The sequence below is a fragment of the Scatophagus argus genome, chromosome 5 (genome assembly GCF_020382885.2).
Source record: "Scatophagus argus isolate fScaArg1 chromosome 5, fScaArg1.pri, whole genome shotgun sequence".
Taxonomy (NCBI): Eukaryota; Metazoa; Chordata; class Actinopteri; family Scatophagidae; genus Scatophagus; species Scatophagus argus.
The window spans coordinates 16,492,134-16,514,523 of NC_058497.1; the positions used below are offsets into that span (position 1 = coordinate 16,492,134).

The 22,390-nt window shown below is 43.2% G+C and overlaps 1 protein-coding gene across 3 annotated transcripts in view; it reads left to right on the top strand.

Moving 5' to 3' along the window:
- Nucleotides 1-22,390, top strand: part of cux1b (cut-like homeobox 1b) — a 61,114-nt gene that overhangs the window by 28,648 nt on the left and 10,076 nt on the right. The window contains exons 6-22 of one of the 3 annotated variants that reach the window (XM_046389241.1): nt 1,378-1,501; nt 4,111-4,187; nt 4,601-4,667; nt 10,936-10,984; nt 12,852-12,956; nt 13,363-13,551; nt 13,808-13,866; nt 14,195-14,237; nt 14,437-14,533; nt 15,851-16,651; nt 17,370-17,453; nt 17,933-18,034; nt 18,152-18,708; nt 18,814-18,955; nt 19,621-19,908; nt 20,051-20,239; nt 21,902-22,166. In XM_046389241.1, the coding sequence (XP_046245197.1) occupies nt 1,378-1,501; nt 4,111-4,187; nt 4,601-4,667; nt 10,936-10,984; nt 12,852-12,956; nt 13,363-13,551; nt 13,808-13,866; nt 14,195-14,237; nt 14,437-14,533; nt 15,851-16,651; nt 17,370-17,453; nt 17,933-18,034; nt 18,152-18,708; nt 18,814-18,955; nt 19,621-19,908; nt 20,051-20,239; nt 21,902-22,166 (3,238 nt within the window). The remainder of the gene's footprint in view (nt 1-1,377; nt 1,502-4,110; nt 4,188-4,600; nt 4,668-10,935; nt 10,985-12,851; nt 12,957-13,362; nt 13,552-13,807; nt 13,867-14,194; nt 14,238-14,436; nt 14,534-15,850; nt 16,652-17,369; nt 17,454-17,932; nt 18,035-18,151; nt 18,709-18,813; nt 18,956-19,620; nt 19,909-20,050; nt 20,240-21,901; nt 22,167-22,390) is intronic. The other 2 variants (XM_046389242.1, XM_046389244.1) reach the window with 2 other exon arrangements.

Genomic DNA, 22,390 nt, shown 5'->3' on the forward strand with positions numbered 1-22,390 from the left:
ACACTGTCATCAGTAAAAGTAATCACATGTAAAATGTGCCGGTTTTGCAAAATTGCGACAAAATAATTTTCGAATTTTAGCAAAAGTATTTGGGTCTTTTTTGCCTCAATGATGCATAATGATAACCTCCTTATGTCTGCATGATACAAATATAAGGTCAAAGAAACACATTTAGAAGCCCTTTTCAGAGGAGGAGGCCACATTTCAAGATATTTTAATGCCTCATAAATTTTTCAAAAACACAAAAAATGTACAAGGTTTTACATTTTCAAATAGGTTTTCAGGGGAAAAAAAACATGAGGCACAATTTCATGAATAAAAAACGACAGGCTACCTCAGGGTAAAGAAAGATGGAAAAACTGACAGAGACAGAGAGATGAGTGAGAAGCAGTAATAAAAGTGGTGTAATTTCAGTCGAAAAGGAGGAGTGAGTGAGCGAGCAGGGGATGTTTTGGAATCCCCCTTTCCTCAGTGAGAGTTAATTGGAACAGCTCGATAGCGGCAGGGTTCCATTCTGCCATTGATTTTCCTGTTCCCTCATCCTTTATCCCTCCTTCCTGCCTCAATAGATGGGGGATATTTAAACCCCAAAACACACTGTGGAACTCCCACTCCTGTTAAACACACACGGAACCGCCCGCACACTTGCACATGCACGTACGCACACACGCATTCAAAGAGCGCAGGGGCCATTGATCCCCGCAACCTAAATGTTTAAAGTTCAGTTAAGCAGTTAAGGGGTAAGAGGGCTCTGAGGGGACTCTCCTCTATTGATTATGTGTCAAGGCTGTGAGACTGGAGTTTAAATCACACGCACACACAGACATGCACACAAAGTGCTAAGAGCCCTCAGTCAAAGGCAGCAAGCAGCAATGCTCTTTATCATTGTCTCACTCACTTATATCTTTCTCTGAGAAACACACACACACACACACACACACACACACACACACTGTCCCTCTCTCACGGATGCCTATTTATTACCCCAGTTATGTGTTAGATTTATTTCAGGCTGCCCCATACAGAGCTCAGCCGTCAGCAGGTTATGGGGTTTCAGCGCTAATGCAACCCTAATGAATACAACATATCTACTGTTGGTGAATGTTGAATATAGTCATGGATGTAAAGATTAGGTAGAAGCCATAGAAGCCATGGCCTTCGCCTGTGCTGACAGAGGAAGAATGTGGGATATGAAACTCTGTTCCTTAAGTAAAGGTCAACACCCCTCCCCACGTGAAAGTGTTATCGCCATCACTGCCATTTATCACAAATAGGAAGCTGCTGTAGTCTGTTTTCTACATAATTTGCAGATTGCCCACATTTGAACCCTTCCTTCCTTTTCTCTAACGCCTTTCTTTCTGCTTTCACCTCCTTCAGAGGTGACCATTAAAGCCTTGAAGGAGAAGATCCGCGAGTATGAGCAGTCTCTAAAAAATCAAGCTGAGAACCTGGCCCAAGAAAAGCAGCTCCAGCTACACAACGACTATGCAGAGAAGGAGAGGTATAACTGTGTGTGTGTGTGTGTGTGTGTGTGTGCTGCAGAAGCTGTGTTTCAAGTAACAGCCTCTGCATTATTTTGCCTTTTTTTGGGTCATTGCGCCCTCGGGCAGGGCTACTATGATCCTAATCTTTGAGTGATAGGTTTAAGATATGATTTTATTTAGCAAAGCTATTCGTGACTTAATTTCTTCTTAGCTAATACTTCTTGGACTTCTAAAAATTATCAGTTTCATCAACAAATTGTTGCGTATTGCTTGCCTGACATTGCCTTCCTTTTGCAGACGAATGCAGGAATGGAAAATAACCTACATAAAAGACAATGCCAGCATTTTTGTCATGTGGGTGCTTGCCATTCTTGTCTTGATGGGAATCAACACCGCACACTCCAGTTTTCTTTCTGTACCAAGATATATTTCAGCCATTTTATACTGAATAATTGCTGCCTTCTACTGTGTCTGAAAATATGCTATAAATGAATGAAACCCACCAAATAAGTGTAATGGCAAAAATGGTGCCTAGATTTCACTTTATTTTGACACAAAGTAATATACTTTGATTTAGTGGGTTATTTCTTTCTCAAACCTATTTTCGGGTCATTTTAAAGTGTGTGATTTTCAGACATGCCGGAAAGCTGTGGCAGCAATAAATGAGCTCAAAGTTGCTGCCAGATATTTTAGCAACATGAGAATGCAATTCTGTTTACTAAAATGATGTTATTGACTCCCATCAAGGCTAGAATGAGTCACTCTGATACTGTCTTCTCCCAGGAAGGAGCCCATTCAACATAAAGATAATTAAACTAATTGCCTGAGATGCAGGCAACCCTAAAATTGGTTCGCTTAACAACAGACTGAGGCACCTTTTCTCTTACATCGCTTAGTAAGTCCGGACTAATATGACGTTAGCCAGTTAAAATGTGAATCTAGTTCAGTTTTTCAGATGCATTTGGAGAATTGAGCTGTCAATCTTAAATGTACTTATCTTGGATAATTATGCACTCCTACTTTGAATTAAAGGCATAAACATGTGCACAGAGGTGAAATGATGAGCACTCATACGATTAGCTGGTACAGCCTCAGGGCTTAAAGAGACAGCACATGTTTACTGAGGGTGAGCAGGCGTCAGAGGCTGTGACAGATGCATCAGCCTCGGCTACAAACACTGCATGTAACACATCAGTACCATGTTATTGAAACATGTTAAAATGTTTCCTGCATTGTCCCTGACAAATAAAGTAACCAATAAGTCAAATGAATAAAAATCTAACGAGAAAATGTATCTGAATTACGTATATATCAGCAGTCAGCTGAAATGAGCTGGGAAATTGGCATGTCGAATATTGACAAGAAATTTAATATTATGCGTTCCTAAAATGACACATTGCAAAATGTTTGAAAACAAGGAAATCTGAAGCACAGGATTGAATTCAGTCTTAGCATTTTACAACACAGAATGGAGAGCCTCTCCAATTATATTAATGTAGAATCCTTAATGTTGTACCACACTTCGCCATGCAGTTGTAATAACGATTTATAAAAGATGTGATGGTCTTTTCACAAGAAAGAAGTTTTTGTTAATTTTAAAAAGGTGAGAGATACTCTCTTATTTTTCCCTTACATTAGTTAGTTTGTTTATTTTAATTGTTTTGAATGCTGCATGCCTTTTCAGCAGCTTTTACCAACAGGTGGAAAAGTCTTGTCATAATTTTTCTCAAGAAAAGTTGTCACCAGTTCAGATTTACTTCCTTACAGTTGCATCATATTCTCCTTCCAAAGCATGAAGCTCCAGCTATTCCTGCTGATATTTTCATACTCCATTGCAGTAATTAAAACAGAAGAAGAAATCTTTCTTACTGATTGTTTTGGTGAAAGTCGCTGCCCTTCTTGAAATTGTACAATACAGCTCTCATAGTTTCCCTCATGTCAGTCATCTTGTTTGCTGCTAAGCTGTGTTAAGGCTCACTGCCCCTTTCAGATGTACAGTAGAAGATCAATTGTCCAACTGTATTTCCTTTACGTCAGTGTTTTATAGGCCCCTTCCTGTCTGCCGAGCGCTGACTTCCTGTGTCTGAGAGGGGCAGTAAATGGATGGCACCTCTGATGCATTTTATCCTGCAAGGAGTGAGGGAAGGAGGGAGAGAGTGAGAGAGAGAGAGATGAAAAGATGAAGTAGAGGGCAGAAAAATAGAGATGACAGGAGAGACAGATTGGCGGAGAAGGGGGGCATCAAAGAGTGCCATAAAGACCGTCTTTGTGCTAGATTATTGATGTTTTTACACGCAGTGGCAATTTCTCAGCAGAGCCCAACTTTTTATATGCTAAGAATGAATCTATTTTATCCTTGTGGTTTGTGTCACCCCTCCCCTCCCCCCTCTTACTCAACCCCCCACCCCACCCGAGTGTAGTTTGCCCCAGTGGCCAGACATTCCTGCCTAATAGGGCTGCTTAATGAGGAGTGGGTTGTGTTGGGAGGATTTTAGTGGGGAAAACACTTCAGAAATGGTGGGAAAATAGAGAATAGTTGCCACAAAGTGTGAACTCAAGATTTACTGACTCAGTATCTCTATCTGTGGCTTTCTGCTCTCTGCTTTTCTTTCTCTTGCCTCTGTAGGAAACTCCAGGAGAGCCAAGACTCCATGTCCTCAAGGTTGGAAGAGGCCGAACACAAGGCCCAGTCCCTACAAACAGGTACCAACCCACTTTACACACCTGGGAACTGCTTTAACCAGCTCAAAGAAAATGGCAACCTTACCACTGAATATGAGTTGGTGCTGCTTTTCAGTGCTCTGAAAAGTGTTTCTCATTACACGGTTATTTGCTGCTACAGTTTGAGGAGAAAAAAACATCCCCAAAAAAAACATCCCTAGTGAAGTTTAGCTTTCAAAAACTTAATATGCTTCATCTGGACTGTGTGGGTGTGGTTTGATCAGATTGACAGTGACCAGGCAAAATGAGCAAATAACTCCACAACTGTCACTACAGATCAGTGAGAAAAGCTCAAGCAAAAACACAAATACAGAAATCTTTTCATGTGAAATAAACCAATTTTTGCTCACAGTAAGAAGCTGACTCACAACTGACTCTTTCCCCATCTTTTACAGCACTTGAAACAACTCAGGCCGAGCTCTTTGATTTGAAGACCAAGTATGACGAGGAATCCACAGCAAAGTATGTGTCTTGCTGATCTGTGTGTGTGTGCTTGTGGGTGACTTCTCCCCTCTGGCTCCTCCATAGTCTGTAGCCTGACATAATCATCCTGTTTAGTGCATCTCCTTTGCCTGGAAACTCCCCCTTTTCTCCCTAACAGCTGGATTGTCTCCCACAACGCTCAGCAGCCTCCAAATCCCAGCATTACCCATGCACTGTAAATACTGACAGGGATTGTGATGCAGTCTGTTGCCACGCCAGCCCTAAAATGGAGGTTTTTTTTTGGTGTAGGCTAAAGCATACTGTGATTCATCATCAGAGTCATGACAGAGAGGCGAGGCTGACGAGTGTCACTATAAGATTTCTGACTTAAAGCCACTTCCAACAGGGCCTGTAAGATAAGGTAGCTTCAGTTACTTGAGCTGTTGGCATCTATCATTATTGATTCCATAGTGGTGGTGAAGATGAGAACAGAAGCTTTTTCATGTCAGCACTCCACACTGTGAAGTGGCACTTAATGACATTCACACTCACTTTTCCCTCAGGATCGGTTGTGGGAGCCATTCAGAAAAGTTTAAAAGTTTGAGGGGAAATAAACAAAGCCTTTCATGATATTTTTTTTGGTAATTGGTGCACTGCAAATACAGATCACACTTTTCTTGAAAAATGAGCCCAAAAATGGTCAAGGGTGTCTTGCATGGAGCCCGTATGCAAAGTACAGCAGAATATTTTAACTTAACCCCCCTCACTCCACTTACCATGGCCCAAAGTCACTGTCTCTATCCATTAACAGACTTGTTAAATTGATTGGCTGTTAAAAACAGATCAATCCCTCCTCTTTCCCTCACAGCCTTTTTTTTCTTTTCTACCTCCCTCACTGCCACACTTTGTCTTTTATCTCAGACATTGTGCGTTTTTGAGTGTAAGAGGAACGGCCACAGTAAAATATTACATGCAGTCTAATACCACTAATCAATAGTTTTCACAGTCTGTCAGAGTCCGTCTTTTATTTTCCCCCTTTTGTTTTATTCAGAAGACACATTTTAAAAAGACACATAGTATTGCAGGCCCCATTTGCTTACAGAAGCTAATAAACACATGCCGGCCCACATTCACACACATACAAATACACACACTCATTCGTGAGCCTGAGGCAGTCAGGGTCCTTGACTATGTGGCGTGCTGTGATCTGAAATTTTAATGCAACGCTTTAAAGCACACACAAACCCTCTCTAACCCTGCACCCTCCCAGTCCTTGGAGTCCTTCCCCCGTTTACTGCTTGGCTGAGCAAATCGCCAGTGTTTGGCTGAACACAACTTTTAACCCTTTGACTGCATATATTTTGGCACTGCAAAACACAAACGCTATACATATCATGCACTTTTTCCACACACACACACACACACACAAACACGCATTCACACACTCTCTAAACTTTCCACTAAGGAGGACATTGCGTGACAAATCCCCCATCCTCTTGCTGCATTCGGGTAATCTGCCTTTTAAAATACACACAAACACACACAGGGGTGTACACACACATACACACACTCCCTGAGAATTTGGTCGATGTTGCAGCGCCCAGAGTGTGTGAGCTTCAGCGGGAGGTGGGCCTGCAGATGTAGTGTGGCCCCCTCTCTGTGTTAGCGCTGTGAGGGTCTGGCTGGCCACGTTTTACCCGTTTAGTCCCTGTTAAAGATTAATGATATATTGATCTCCGGCCCCACAGGATACTCTGTGTATATGTGTGTGTGTCTCTGTGTGCGGGTGTGTGGGTGGGTGCACCTCTCTGTATGTATGTATGTTTCTGTGTATCTTTGTCTGTGTATAAAGCTTTGATACCATTTTGGGAGAAGCATTTAATTGCTGATAATTAAGCCACACTCAATAGGCTTTTCCTGTGTCCATCTCAAGTACACACAAAAACAAAATGGTGCACAACATACACACAGGCACACTCTTGCAGCTAGCTTCTTTTTAAGCCTCCTTGAAATCCCCAAGGTAACACGCTGTGAAAATGCAATGTGGAGAAAGCCAAGGAAAGAAAAGGAATGGAGTGATGAAAGCTAGAGGGCAAAAAGCAAGTCGGGCTGGAGGCTACAGTGAGGAAGAAGGGATAAGAGCATGATAGAGGAGGGAAATGAAAATCTAAATCAGGGGAATATCCTGCTGGCACTGAGGACAGAGGCCGAGGAAGAGAGGGCGAAAGATGAGAGAGGGGAGGTGGAAGGGGGGGAAAAAGAGATGAAAGGAGAAAAAGTGGAGGGCAATGGAAAAGGAAACTGGTTGAGGGAAAAGGATAGAGGCAGGCTGAGGGTGGAAAAAGAAAAGGAGCCAGTTGAGTGAGGGGCAAGAGAGAGAGAGAAGATAAGAGATGAAAAGGCCTGTCTGAGACCGAAGAAGTACAGTAGGGGTTTAGAGGCTCTGGGCTTGTTTCAGAAGTCCTACAGTACCCACTGATGTCACTGGGTGCACCCATTGGCTTTCATGGTACAAAAGAGTGTGCGTCAGTGTGTTGTTTGTGTATGCGATTTCAAGTGCAGCTGTGCATCTACTCTGTAGCTCCTCCCTGTGGCTGCTGTATAGAGCTTTTTAGATAACTTTTGGTGGCTTAAAATCAGGATTTGAAGGACCCTCCCTTCAGTGTTCAGTGTTTGATGAATTAATTCCACTGGGTGCATTGGCTGGCCATGGACAGTCCTGCCCTACCCAGAGACTGACTGACTGTATCAGGATATGCAGAAAATCCCTTCCCTGTGATCTGCTTTGGCCCTCAGCCTCTAGCTTTGCCTTTATAATTCCCAAATACAGCCAAATCCAAAGGTTATTTAAGAAGACTTTGTGCATCTGTACTTTGATTAAATGATCACATTTGGAGCAGGAGTGGTGGTGTATTTGGGTTGCATTACTACCCATAAACGCTCTCCATTACAAGCTTTTCTGGCTTGTTGGCTCTCTGACCTCACATTGGTGTGTACGGGAACGTTTTGAGTGCGCACGTGAGTCCGGCACACTATAGCTTAAGACAGGATAAAAGCTGGTGAGGTAGTCTACTATTATGTCGCTTAAATGCATACTAGATCCTTTTAACTGTTAGGGAAAGAATAAAAGCTGAGAGAGAAAAGCTCTCCCACCCACATCAGATTCTTTTTGCTGCATTGCCTGTGGCACAATGTTGACCTAATATCAACTGTGTCTGTTTTGTTAAACACATTCAAATCAGCAGTACTCAAGCCTATGGGACCTAACACTGTTTCTCATACCGTGACACACAAATACAAAAGCTGCGTGGGTTATTGGGTTCACTATCAAAAGATTGCCGTGAAATCAAAAGGTCTTAATGGATGCAGCAGTGCGCAATATGTGCTCACATCTTTGCATTTTATGTTGCTTGTGTATTCTTATCAGCAAGTAATGTCTTAAATAGGCACGCATGCATACACGCTGCGTCTTTGCACTGCACTGAACATCAACAGAGTTTGTGATAATTTTATTAAGATAAGATAAGAACTTTATTGATCCCGCAGGAAATGGTTGATTGTTGAAATTATTGCGTTCGTTTATTGTAACTTCCTGATGTCGTAAAATGTATCTTGGTGCATGTGCACACACACTGACAACAGAGAGGGTAATCATTCAGTTCATACAGAAAGTTTTCAGACAAGTTTTCCACATTTTGTTATGGTTGAGTATTATCTTAAAATAGAGCAACTTGTTTTTGGACTGTTTTGTTACTTTCTTAAAATTGAAAAACTTACAACTACATGTACATAACTATTCAGACCCTCTGCTATGACGCTTGCAATTGAGCTGCATCCTCCTTCTATCAGTGGTCCATGCTTCTATGTAGGCTTCCCTCTAAGAAAGTCAACAAGTCATTTGTCAAGATGACCACAAGTCGACCTGCGTTTTGTCAGTGGAATCAAAGCACTTTTGTTTTTCGCTGTGTCGGTGTATACCCAGCAATGCAGGAGAAACAGAATTGCAAGCTGTAAACTTCACAAACCAAGTCTCAAAGTGACATCAAACCACACAACTAACTGTGATGGAAGTGGAGAAAGGTGACAGAAATGTAGGACAGTGCACCTCCGGTCTGCTGGCTACTCCAGTGATGACTCTCAGTGAAGGTGGCTAAACTACTTTTGAACCAGACAGTGGTTCAGCTTCTCTACTGCTGTCCACTGTGATTGATTCTTTGGCTGACAGCGCTGTCAGCAGCCCAGCAGGAAAGATCCTCTGAAGTGTGCTGGGATTCTATAACTGAATTATGAGCAGGGTGTACATTTTTGCATTCTTTGACTGTGTGGATATTTGATGTTTTGACCTCACAGATGACAAAGAAAGGCATTAAAATGTGAGTCTTGCAGGTAAAGCATTTGATTTCTGTAGACTGACATTGATTGGCAGATATAGATAGATCTGAGTTTACAAGAAGAGGAACAAACAGTCGAATCTTTGTATTGAACAACCAGATCCGATGCGACTGACAAAATCCTTTCATTGTTACAGCTCATCTCCTGCAATTTGATTGATTTCCATCAGTACCTAATGGAATTCACTGGACATAACTAAGAATTGCCCACACCTCTATGTATGAAATCTTACCGTTGATGGTGTATGGAGTGAAAAGCAAGCCACAGAATTGTCTTTCAAACCCATGCACAGACTGGCAACCTAGAACTCAGTGGTTGTGATGAATCAGACCCAGAGTTCTTCTATGGAGATAGGTGAACCTTAAAGGAGAACTGCTATCAGTGCAGCACCCCACCAACCAGGACTTTATGGTAGAGTGGCCAGATGGAACCCATTCCTCATTAATATGACAGCACACTGGGAGTTTGCCAAAAGGCACCCAAAGGACTCTCAATGAAAAATTCTGAGGTCCGATTAAATGATTTGCCCACAGTTCCTGAGGACATGTGTAGAAGAAATCAGGCACTGGACATCACCTCATTAATATCATTGTTATAATCACAGCTGCATTATGTTGTATGAAGTTTTTCTGCAACAGGAAGTAATAGACTAGCCAGGAAGGGTAAGCTGGGTACAGAAATAAATAGAGTAGGGAAAGTGCTCAGGATGGGGGAATGCTTTACATTTCAACATGACAACAACCCAAAACATCCCACCAAGAAAACACTGGAGTGACTTCTGGAAAACTCTGAGAGTCCTGGAGTGGTTCTGCCAGAATCCAGACTTGAACCCAACAGGTCCTCTCTGGAAAGACCTGAAAATGGGTGTGCACCAACAATCCCTGTCCAATCTGGTTGAGATTTAGTGATTCTGCCAAGAATGAAAAGAAGCTTCCAAAAGTAAGGTATGCCATACTTATAGGATAATTCCCAAGAAGACTTGAGGGTGTCATTGCTGCCAGAGGTGCTTTGATGTAATACTTAATAAAGAGTCTGAATACTAATGGCAATGGGATATTTCAGTGACAAGCATATCCGCATTATGTGAACAAACCCATAGAGAGTAGATGGTTATGCTGACTGGACGAATTATTTAATACTGCTCATCCTGGAGTGATGTATTGTAAGTAATGCAATGTGACTTACAGCTAACAGCATGGCAGATGAGGAGCTTGTGCCAAAAACGTGGTGAATTAATTAATCTAAAATTTATAGGCTATTTGACCAAACGCCCACTACATTCACTGTTTCTCTGTGCTGTTTTGTCTTGAGGTTTCTCCAGCATCTCACCCATTTTTTGTAGAAAAGTGATAGATATTCACATTGCTGATGAAAGACTGTTGTTAAACTGTTTCTCCAAAGTCCAATGATATGCAGTATTATGAGGATGTATTCCTGCTGCCTGACCTCCAGCAAGTGAGAGGTGAACCATGGCCCCCATCCAGACCATTAGTCAGACACAATCACACAGCTTCATAGCAGATTAGTCTGCTGTATTAGGACTTAGAGCTCTATTAATGTAATCCCTCTGTTTTAGTGTGGCCCGGGTTTAGGGGCTTACATGTGCACACACACACACACACACGCACACTTAATACATGTATGCACGCACACATACAAGCTGTTTGGGTTATGCAGTTCACAATCAATGGATTAAGGTGAAATTTAGACAGTAGCTTAATGGACACAACACTGACTCTAAATGTGTTCTCTCCAAACAATGGCACACACACGTGATGTGTGCAGAGTGTACTTTCCTTCCCAGGAATCATCTATCTATTCATCCATTCCTTGTTTTTATTTGTGTCCTATATTTCAGTGAGTCTCTTAAAAGCACTGTCCCATCCTTTGTTGTAACAATATATGTCTCTCTCAGGGCCGATGAGATTGAGATGGTGATGACGGACCTGGAAAGAGCCAATCAGGTAACCCCCTCGACCTCCTGACTGCACATTTTTTACTAGTTGTCCCATTTGTCTGCCACACCAAGTTTTGTTGTAAAAATTCAGAGGAAGCAGCTGAGTTCTTTGACTGACATCATTAGAGTAAAATTGAAAAAGGTGTGTAATTATATTAGTATATTTGATCAAATGATCTAGTCTAGTGATATTCTGTGTTTATCTTCTCATCAGCAAATGTCCTGAAAAGACCAACACCAGCAATGAATTTATTCTACTAATGAGTATTTTCTCTGTATACAAAGCCTGATTATTAATATTATTATGGCATAGAGCTCTACTGTTGTCCAGGTATCCTATTAAAAACACCTCAATGAATCACAAAGATAGTGACATGTTCCTTTATTATAATAAACATTACACTAAGCAACACACTGTAGTTAATTTTGATCCCACATGCACTGCCTTGTGGCTGTAAATATTCACAAGAGCGCCAATTGAATATTAATTGAATATTAGTTAGTCTGAAACAAATACACTTTTTACTCCTGTCTGAGTAACATTTGTTAAAACTACAGTGATTCAGCTGTTTTAGAAATGATTAATCTTTTTCACGATACTAAACTTAATGTTCTGAACACTGTTTAAAGATTTGAATTCTTCAGTGGGAATCAATAAGATTGGTGCTGATGAATCAAAATTTCTGTGTTACCACTTCTTATGTTAATGTATTTTTAACTTCTTATGTATAAATAATGTAAATGTTTTATCATTTATAATGATCCATAATTAAAATAAACATAAATTTACTTCCATGTTTTTTTCTCTTGTTCAGCTTTCCTCACCAAAACTATGCCAGCACTATCCTCTTAAAATACAAGATGTTTTTATCTATTCAGAGTCTTTGAAATGTGGCTTATGTTAACAAATAATGACAAGCTTATTAATGTGAGGGCTGCTGTAAGTTTTACATGTTTATTACACACTTACTAAACCAGCTGAAATATGGCCCTTAGCCCGCCCTCTGCCCTTATGTTGTAAATATTCCTGTGGTATCTGTTAATGTCATTGTTGTTAACTTTCATTATTAGCCCAAGAGTATGATTTGTGGCTAAAGGGGGTAGCATAGGCATGTAATGTTAATATTAGCCTGAAGGGTAGCTCTCCAACTATAATGCCACACACACACAAACACACTCACATACACAATTCACACTTCTGATTTGAGCTTTACAGAGGATGACAGCATGGCCTCCAGCTCAGTCACAGACTTTTTTTATGTGCTTTTATAAGGAGAAAATGGAAAACAGAATTTTTCTTTTGCGACTAGCAGTCCAACTCCCACCCAGTCAATAACAGCTCCCAATATGGTTGCAATTAGAAACACTGTGGAATCGACTCCCTGTAACTCCTAATGATGGCAAGTTGGCCAGTGCTGCAGATGATTCCCAACTTGAGTGCGGAAGTTTGACCGTAAATTCAAGGCATCCCATATCATGTCAATTCTCTGGGCTAATTTAATGCGTGCTGGCCACCATTACACATGTACTTTGCTTGCTCTGCCTCCACTCTTTAGAATATGTTATTTGTTTATGCTGTAAAGGGGTGGACTTCCTCCTTCACCATCACACGTTGGCTGGTAGAAGAAGGTGGTATATTGCAAAGTCTTTTGGAATGCCATTTGCCCAACACTTTATACTTGTTAACAATAATAAATTGGTCTGCTCTCCCTAGCTACAGATGTAATGTAGGTTTTCAGCTGTTCTCTAGTGCTAAAATCAAAACTTGTATACGCCATGGAAGTACATTACACAGTAACACTGAATTGACCACTAGAGTGATCGTGTTTGACAATGTTAGAATCTCAACTTGTTTCTCTCTCTTTTCCTTCTAGCGAGCAGAAGCAGCTCAAAGAGAGGCGGAGTTGCTCAGAGAGCGTCTGTCCTTGAGTAACCAATCCCAGCAGCTCAGCAGCCCAACCAAGGCCGACCCTGACACGGTAACACGTTTTACTGCTCCACTAATTTACTGGATGGCTGACAAAGAGGTATTGATGGGCTAAAGATCAGCTTGGCCTTTTTATGCCAGAGGCAATCAGTTGATTTGAGCTTCAATTTATGGATCACTGATCTTAAAGGTCAGACATTGGAGTCAGTAGATCAATAGGTGATTGGTGTATTGATTAAGTGATGTGTTGGACTTGCACAACAGACTGCATAGGTGAGACTTAACTAAGAGACTGACTGCCACACCAAAGTATGGCTTGTGGTAAAGGAGGAGGCCTTTTGAAATAATATGTAAAACATAGATCAATTTCCGTCTTTTGAGGAAATACGGACTGCTATAGTGATTAATTGAATGTAAATGAAATGATTGATTAAACTGCCATCCTCTTTGGCCTTTAGGAACAGGCAGCAGAGGTGGCATCCCACTCAAGTCTGGAGGCGGAGCTCAGGGCCAAAGAAAGGGAGACCGCCCAGCTGGTGGAGGACGTCCAGAGACTGCAGGCCAGCCTGACCAAACTCCGTGAGACCACCAGCTCCCAGATTACACAGCTGGAGCAGCAGCTCAGCACGAAGACTGCCACTCTCAAGGTACTGCCAAAACACAAAGCTAAATTCCGCCCCCCCAAGATTTTAGCTAGTAATTTCCAAAAAGACCATTTCTGTATTCTTGTCTTTTTCCTGCCTTGCTGTGTATTCTGATCACACCTGTAACTATATTCACACATTTACTCCCTATGCTCTCTTATGTACAGTTAAGTATCTGATATAAGGACACATCAAGATCCAAGGATTGTTTTTATTATTTTATTTGTTTCATGTCATTTCATCTCTTTGTAATCTGCAGGAACTGGAGGATAAATTGCAGAAGCAAGCTGACTATGAGGAGGTGAAGAAGGAGTTGAGGTGAGGAGCACACACGAGTCTGTGTGTATGTGTAGTACAGGTCTATTTATTGCATGTGTTTGATATCCTTAACAATGTTAAACAAGATCCGTGTGTCTTCTTTTAAGATGTGTAACTCAATTCAGGTCTCTTATGAAGGTGAATCTTTTATGTCTGTAGCTGTACATTGTGTCTCATGCCCCTCTATTCCTTTTTTTTTTGTCTTAAAGAGACAGAAATAGGAATGCGAGCAATCTACACAGTATCTGTATGTCTGTGTGTGTATATGTGTGTTTTGTGTGCATGTGTCTTTGTAATGTGTTCTTAATGAATCTCTCTGTCCCCTCAGTATCCTCAAGTCTATGGAGTTTGGAACATCTGACTCTGTGCAGGTAAATGTTAGAGTCTGCTTACCTAAATTTAGCACTAGACCGACACATAATGTTGCAGTAATAGTAATTAGGTCATTGATAAAACAAAGTTGTTCAACTAGTTCAGAAAAAAAGTGAACATTTTGAAGGTTTAGGCCGGGGCAAAGTTATTTTGAAATGTCTCATTTTAATTTTTTTTTCCGTTTGTCCCCTTCATCAGGACTCAACCAAACCTCTGGAGGTGCTGTTGCTGGAGAGGAACCGCAGTCTTCAGTCCGAGAGCGCCGCTCTGCGCATTGCCAACACTGAGCTCAGTGGTAAGTCCGTCCAGATATAAAGTTCTAGTAATGGCTGGATTCATCAACGCTGGCCAGTCTGTCTCCTTAAAAAACTTCACTCAGCAGACCTGCAAAAATGAAAGGGTGCTTACAGAAGTGAAGGTAATCACAAGAGGTTAGATGAGGGCTCAGGTGCAGGTAAGGCTGGGAAGAGATTATATCAGGGCAGTGCATATGTACTGTGGGTATATTACTAGATTCTTTTTCTCTGAGAATACTTAACTATTTCTTTGTGTTTGTGGAATGATTTGCAATATTGGGGCCTCAATATGCAAAATAAATGCCTCATCGGGGTACAGAAATGTTGTTGCTTTAGTTCCAAATCTTCATGGAAAGGAAGAAAATCTACATCTGGTGTCTGGTCAGCCTGAACAGTAACAAAGTTGCAGTACACAAAAATGAGGACACCATACTATTGCCCCTACATCAGGACTCCTACCCTCTGCAACAGTGTTTATGTGTTGGAAATGTCATGGCTTTAGGCTTGAATAGTTGAATAGCTTTGAATTGATTAACATTCACAGTAAGGGGAGCTTACTGTCTTACTCAATCATGTTAAGTCTCAATGGTTATGCATTAGAATAATATTTCTCCCAGCACTTATCATCAATATGGATTCTAGTAGTTACAAAACTGAGAGTATACAGTTTATTTCTTTATTTGTTTTGGTGAATGTGAAAATTTAATCAGTTTTAACTATTCAGGAAAGAAGTGAAGCAAAGCTTTTGCTCAGAGTCAGCAGAGCTGCACGGTCTCTTTTTTTTATTGTGTGACATTCATCTGTTTTGTGTTCAGCCATTAAAAACATGTTTTCAAAAGAGATTTATTGCTCCAATTTTTTCCTGGATGTATTTTTTAAGACCTAAAGACTATGATACTGCATCTACAGTGGAATTTATCAGTGTTTAGGAACACACACTGCTGCAGCGTGGAAGAGGACTCACATGGTGAATTGGCTATCTAAGGACATCATTTTACCCTGTCCAGTTACTTCCACTTTGCCTGCGAGAGCAACTGAGCCCTGGGCCAAGCTAATCTGACTAAGTGGCACAGTGTCAATTGTTTTGTTTGTCCTTCTTTTCTTCCAGGCTGTGGCTTACAAGAAAGGTTGAAATCACAAATGCATGGGCACTTTGTCTGGGGGGGTTGGCAAAAAAGGAAAACAAAGTTCACTAATTTGAAAAAGACTTGATTAAGATAACTTTCAACTTTGTTAATTTATTTTCTCTCTCTTTTTGGAACCCCTTTTTTGTTGACTCCCCCCATAATGCATGGTGTGTTTGACCTTTCTTGTAGGGTCAGCCGGCCGAAAAGGGACAGAAGAGTCCACACCGAAGGACGAGACCATGCCCAGCGACCCCTCTTCCTCGTCCCCTCCTCCCCCTCCCTCTCTTCCTTCCTCCTCCCAGCTCCCCCTGTCTCGCACTCATACGGACCCCCTCAACACTGCCACCTCTACCAGCAGCGGCGAAACACACCCTTTCACTCCTACAGGCATTGGGCAGGACTTCTACTCCCCTGTGTTCCCTCTGGTGGGTGGTAAACTGGCTTTGAACTCCTTGATTCAACGGCAGCTGCTCCAGACCTTCTACTCCAAAGCCTTGCAGGAGTCATCTGGAATCCCCAGTGGGGCTCTACTGTTCACCCCCTTCACCCCAACCCTCAGCTCTATCCCTACCTCCAGCCCCGGGTCTGGGTCTGCTGCCATCCCGCTGGCAGCCAGCAGCCCTCAGCCACCTCCAGCAAGTCCAGACATGGCTCCTGTTAATGGGAGCAGCACTGCTGGCAGCGCCCCATCCCCTTCACCCAGCCACTCTGACGCCACCACGGGAAGTCTTTTGGACGGGGAGGACATGGACACAGCAGAGATCGCCCGGCAGGTGAAAGAGCAGCTGATCAAGCACAACATAGGTCAGCGTGTGTTTGGCCACTATGTGTTGGGACTGTCCCAGGGTTCAGTCAGCGAGATCCTGGCCAGACCAAAGCCGTGGAACAAGCTAACCATCCGAGGGAAGGAGCCCTTCCACAAGATGAGGCAGTTCCTCGCTGATGAGCAGAACATCCTTGCACTGCGCAGCATCCAGGGAAGACAGAGAGGTGAGTGTGTGTATCTTTAATTTGATTGTGCGTGCGTGAAAGTGTGCTTGTATGTGTCTTGCGTGTGTGTGTGTGTGTGTGTACAGCCCTGCACAAAGCCATTGATTAGCTTGTCAATATGGACTAGCTTTTTATTTTTATTTTTCCTCCGTAACTCCCATCCTGTGCCACACCTGTGTGTTCTGAGCGAGCTCCTAGTCACACACAGCTCCCAAGAGCCTATCCTAGCTATCGCAGTCAATACAGAAACCTTTCACACGTCAATAGTATTGATCGGTGGGAACTAGGAGGAAGGCAGGGGTACTGTTAACTACGGGTAGATTCGATTAGCCTGGGCCTGCTTTTGTTAACGCATCAGGACATTTCTGAGGTGATTTCAGTGGTACAAAAAAATGGTCTACCACCCTAGTCCATAGTTCACGTTGAAAATAAGGCTGCAGTTAGCATGCCTGTGTTTAATACATACTGTTAAATATTTCATTCCTCATTACTCTGCTTAATATTCCTGTTAGAGGAAGAGGTTTGATTTCTACTGGGGCCACAGATGGTGGAGATCAATGCATTTATGGTACTATAATGGGCATTGGATGGAAGTGTCCACACATTCCATATGTTTGCAGAGCATGATAGGGAACGATATAGTCTAGCTGTTAAAGGAAAGAAAAAACAACAACACACAAGTGGTGTAACATAGTGTGTGGTATATTGTTTTTAACAGAGGGCTCAGGCCAGCCCCAGCTTAGCCGAGTGTTTCAGGATGTTCCGAAGCGGAGAACCCTCTCCAATACAGCTTCACACACAGGTCTGTCCCCTTCACACACAGAGATTGTAGCACGTTCTGTCTGTGTGGCATGTTTGTGTTGGCGTGAACTGTATCTATGGTGTGTGTGTGCGTGTGAGTTGGCCTATGTTAATTTGCAGACAGGCACACAGACATACATGTGCCTTGAAGGTAACCGCACAGTTCCAGTGACTTGCGTCAAAGGAAAAGCCAGCATGTGAATTTAGGGATTTTATTGGTAGTTGTTATTCTGTGGGGAGCATTTACTGTACGAACTCTGTAGCACGTGTGCATGTGTGCGCTCCAGAGGGACCAGAGGAAATTATGACAATCCCTCCAGTGTAGTTGCCTTGTAGCTCAGTGGTGGCAATGTTGTTCTTTGTGCTGTGCTATGGTGTAATTACTTGATGTCCTTATAGGCTCCATTATTGTTGTTATCTCTGCTATTTAATCTGACACAATTTTTCATCTCCTCCCATTCCCTCTTCCTCTCCTTCCAGGGAACATTACGGCCCGTGTCCGCACCCCAGAGGCGGGTTCAGATGAAGCTATCAAGTCAATTCTGGAGCAGGCCAAAAGAGAGCTGCAGGTGCAGAAAGCTGGTGAGTCGTAGTTTTTTTTCTCCTCTCCAGAGGACTCAGAGCATTGACGATGATGCATTGTGGCTGTGAGTGTTGTTTGGCGTCTCTCGTGATGGCCCTTTTCTCCTCCCTCAACAGACTTGTCCCATGCTCAACCCTCGTATGCAGGACTGAAGGGAGGGGGCGGAGGTGGTACAGGAGGTGGAGGGGGCAGCGGATCAGATGAGGCTATCCGTTCCATACTCGAGCAAGCTCGCAGAGAGATGGAGGCCCAGCAGGCTGCACTGGAGCCAATACTCAAAGCTTCTTCTTCCTCTTCGTCCTCCACGGCATCACTTTCTCAGAGGGACCTTTTGAGCTCCCCGCTCACCGCTCCCCTTGCCCCTTACAACCCCCTGGCACTCTCCCTCAAGAAGCCTCCCAGCTCCCTCATGTCCTCCCCCTCATCCCCGTCTCCCATACTGGACTTTAGCTCCAGCATAAAGAGAGAGGCTAGGGCTTCTTCAGGGCTGGACATGTCTGTTGAAGGAGCTCTCAGGCTGGGTCGGAGCTCTGAGGGGTCTACCCGCTCTGGAAGTTCTGGAGGAATGGGTTACTGGAGGGAGCAGTGGTGGAGCAACATGCCTACAGACCACCGCAGGGCCATAGCCAGCCAGACGGGAGAGGATAACCACAACCAGGAGGATTCCAAAGAGGTGAGAGGAGGGGAAAGAAAGCTTGTTTCTGTGTTCTTTTTTCTGACCATGTTTTTATTCTACAGTGGTTGCATGCCTGAGCCATTGTCCTGTTCTGTGTTTCAGGGAATATTGAGTGACAGCCTGTCGCGACACAAACCGTGGAACAAGTTGAACCAGAGGAGCAGAGAGCCATACCTCCGCATGCAGCCATGGCTCAATGGAGACCAGGGGCAAAACGCACACATCCAGCAAGCTCAGAACCAAGGTAAACAAATCACACATAACACATAACAGCAACACGTAGTATATGGATTCACACAACCACACTCCTTGGGCTAGAGCATTACTCTGAAAACCTGATTAGAGCTAGTGGCTAGTTGCTACTGTCGGTCTGTCACTCACCCCACCCACCCTCCTTCTCCCACCACCTCCCCCTATTCCTGCCTCCTCCTCCCACCATCCCCCTATCCTCAGTGCTGTGGCAGTGTCAGCCAGCAAGCTGCTGGTTTGTCATGTCATAGACAAGTTAGTGTTGCAGCGCCAGATGGCAGCTCTGTGTGTGTGTGTGTGTATGTGTGTGAGAATGTGTGCGTGTCTCTCTTTCTCTCTGGGGGTGTAAACAGCAGCTAATGTACACTGACAGCTCCTCATGACTGCTCTCTTCCAGCCTGCTGAGCTGCACAGCGGTACTACACAGACAGAGACAGGGAGATGAAGGAATAAGAGGAGGAAGCCAAAAAAGCTTCAAACTGAAAACTTAAGCACCTTTGCTGTTTGTTTAACAGGAATTAAATTAATTGATGTAGGATGACTGAAGTCCCCCCAAACACAGCAGGAAGAGGAAGAGGAGATGAAACTCTGTTTTCTTACGTAGTAACATGTCTTCTAACCTGTATGATCTCTCTTGCCCTGTGTGTTCTGCTCAAGCAGAGGGAACTCCCAAGACATCAGCCAGCTGCAGTCCTGCTCCGGAGTCGCCCCTCAGTTCAGCTGAGGAGTCTGTCAACGGTCTCGCAGGGGATCCACTTGCCTCACAGTCCTCCAGTCTCAAACCTTTGTCTGAGGACACCTCAGGTGGGGAGTCTCAGCTCAGCACCCCTCTGCCTGTACCTGGCCACTCGGGTCTCAGCATCCAGGAAATGGTTGCAATGTCTCCTGAACTTGATACTTACGCCATCACCAAGAAGGTTAAGGAGGTGCTGACTGATAATAACCTTGGTAAGAAACACAGGGGATGCTGTCTGTGTGGTTTTGTTGATCTTTCTCTTTCCCGTTCCCTCTCTACTGATGAATTATTGAGCATTTGAATCAGTTCTCTGAAATGACCATTTCATTTCCCCTTTCTCTCGCCTATAACCAGGCCAGCGTCTGTTTGGGGAGACTATCCTGGGTCTGACTCAGGGTTCTGTCTCAGACCTGCTGGCCAGGCCCAAACCCTGGCACAAGCTCAGCCTGAAGGGCAGAGAGCCCTTCGTCCGCATGCAGCTCTGGCTCCAGGATCCACACAGTGTAGAGAAACTCATGGACATGAAACGCCTGGAGAAGAAAGGTGTGTAGTCAACGCTCAATGATGAGAAACAACTGCACACTCCATACAGAGCGGCATGCCTACAGAGATAATGAACAAAAGACTGAGATAAAAGACAAAAACCTTCATGTTATCTGCTTAAATGTGCATTTGCTTTATAAATACATTCAAAAATAACACAAACAGCAGCTTTTGAATTACACATGCACATCTGCACACACAATATCCTTTGTGCAGGACAGCAGCGCATGTTGTGCAGATCACAGTCATCTTAGTGTGATGTCAGTACCAATCAGGACTGCAGACATCACATACTGTATTAGATGTGACAGCTAGGGGACTGCCAGGGGCCTGCTTACTCTCAGTCATCAGCACTCCTCTTCATCATCGTCATCATCATAATAATCACCAGTGTCTATAAGCTCGTATTTTTATCATTTGTTAGCCCATAGCTTGCTCTGTCACTCCATCATTCTTTATTCCCTTCTGTTTGAATGATGCCTTTTAGAATCAGCAAAGCCAAGAGGCCCTGTCCTCCTTGCTGCCTCACAGTGACCCCTGACTGCCCACTTCAAGCTCCCTTTGTAGAAATGGGATATGCATATTTGAACCTGCCCTAGGCACAAGCATCCAGGATCAGTTTACCCTCCTGATACTGCAAATGCACAAGGGCAAACGACAAAACTGACCTCGCACCAGTGCGTTTGGGTCTTGAATGGGTGGGGCTACTCTCTATTCAACTTCATTTTAGATTATTGACCCCAAAGTAATGCATCCAAATAGCAATGGGGATAAGTCCTGCCCAACAGCGGAGCCCAGAGGAAAGACATGGACCTAGTCCGGAGTAACCATATTTGACCTCTCACCCTTATGGTACAAGCCTGCGAGACAGCACACAACTTTCAGAGCGGTCTAACCTTGCTCTCAGGGGTTTATCCCTGCAACACTAATATATCTGGCAGCATTTATTGGGGTTGAGAAAATGTCAACCTCATGCAAAGCTGCCACGAGCTGTTCATTTTCAGCTGCTGGTGCCCAGAGTGAATGGTGCTGCTTGTTTCCTATAAAATGGAAGAAGTGCTTTTATTGTTATGATTCCTGAGAAAGACAGTAGCACCTCCTAGTGGATGTTGAAGAGGACTGCCAGATTATTTTTGTAAGAACTGTGTCTGATGCACAAGAGGTTACACTTCCTAATGACAGGCATCCATTAAATATGAAACATCTACTGTGACCGACTTCTAATGAACAAGAACATCTGACCCAAATCTTGAAAAGGTTTACTGGGTACAGTCTGCTTAGTCCAGACGTTAGACACACAACAGTGTATTTTATGCCGATTAAAATCACAGAAATCTCTAGTAACAGAGCAGGTCATTCTAGGGCTGCAACAAATCATAATTATCTCTTTATCTACCAGTTAACTTTTTGATTAATCATTAATTGGCTGGTTTGTGACATTTCAGGGAAAAAAAAAATATCCATTAGTCCAAAATGATGACTTTTGATGATCTTTTTGTCCGGTCAGCAGTCCAAAACCCAGAAAATATTGAATTTAGTATCATAGAGAGAAGGACGGCAGGCAAATATTATTAAGAAGCTGGAAGAAGTAGATTTTTCATTCTGCTTAAACAGTTGAAATTGGTGCCAGTTAATCCTCTAACCTCCCTCTCTTGTTTTCAGCTTATATGAAGAGGCGGCTGAGCTCCTTGAGTGATGGCCATTCTGTGGAAGGGAGTTTAGTCGGGTCTGATTACATTCAGGGCTCCCAGAGCCCAGGACAGCAGCACCTGAAGAAGCCCAGGGTGGTGTTGGGCCCCGAGGAGAAGGAGGCTCTGAAAAAGGCCTACCAGCAGAAGCCCTATCCCTCCCCCAAAACCATTGAAGAGCTGGCCTCACAGCTCAACCTGAAGACCAGTACGGTTATCAACTGGTTCCACAATTACAGGTCAGCATTTGGAAAAGAGCCCCACTTGAATATTGATCTGTTGTAGCTAGTTGTTTTTCAAAAGCTGTTTGAGATTGTTCAGTAAATCTAATTCCGTTCCATGTAATCAGTATTTTTGATGGTAGTTGGGTTTGCTTTGCTGAATGTAATTTTTAGTTTTGCATAATTTTATATGTGTATAAGTGAATTTTTAAATGGATTTTTTTTTTGCATTTGGCTATGTA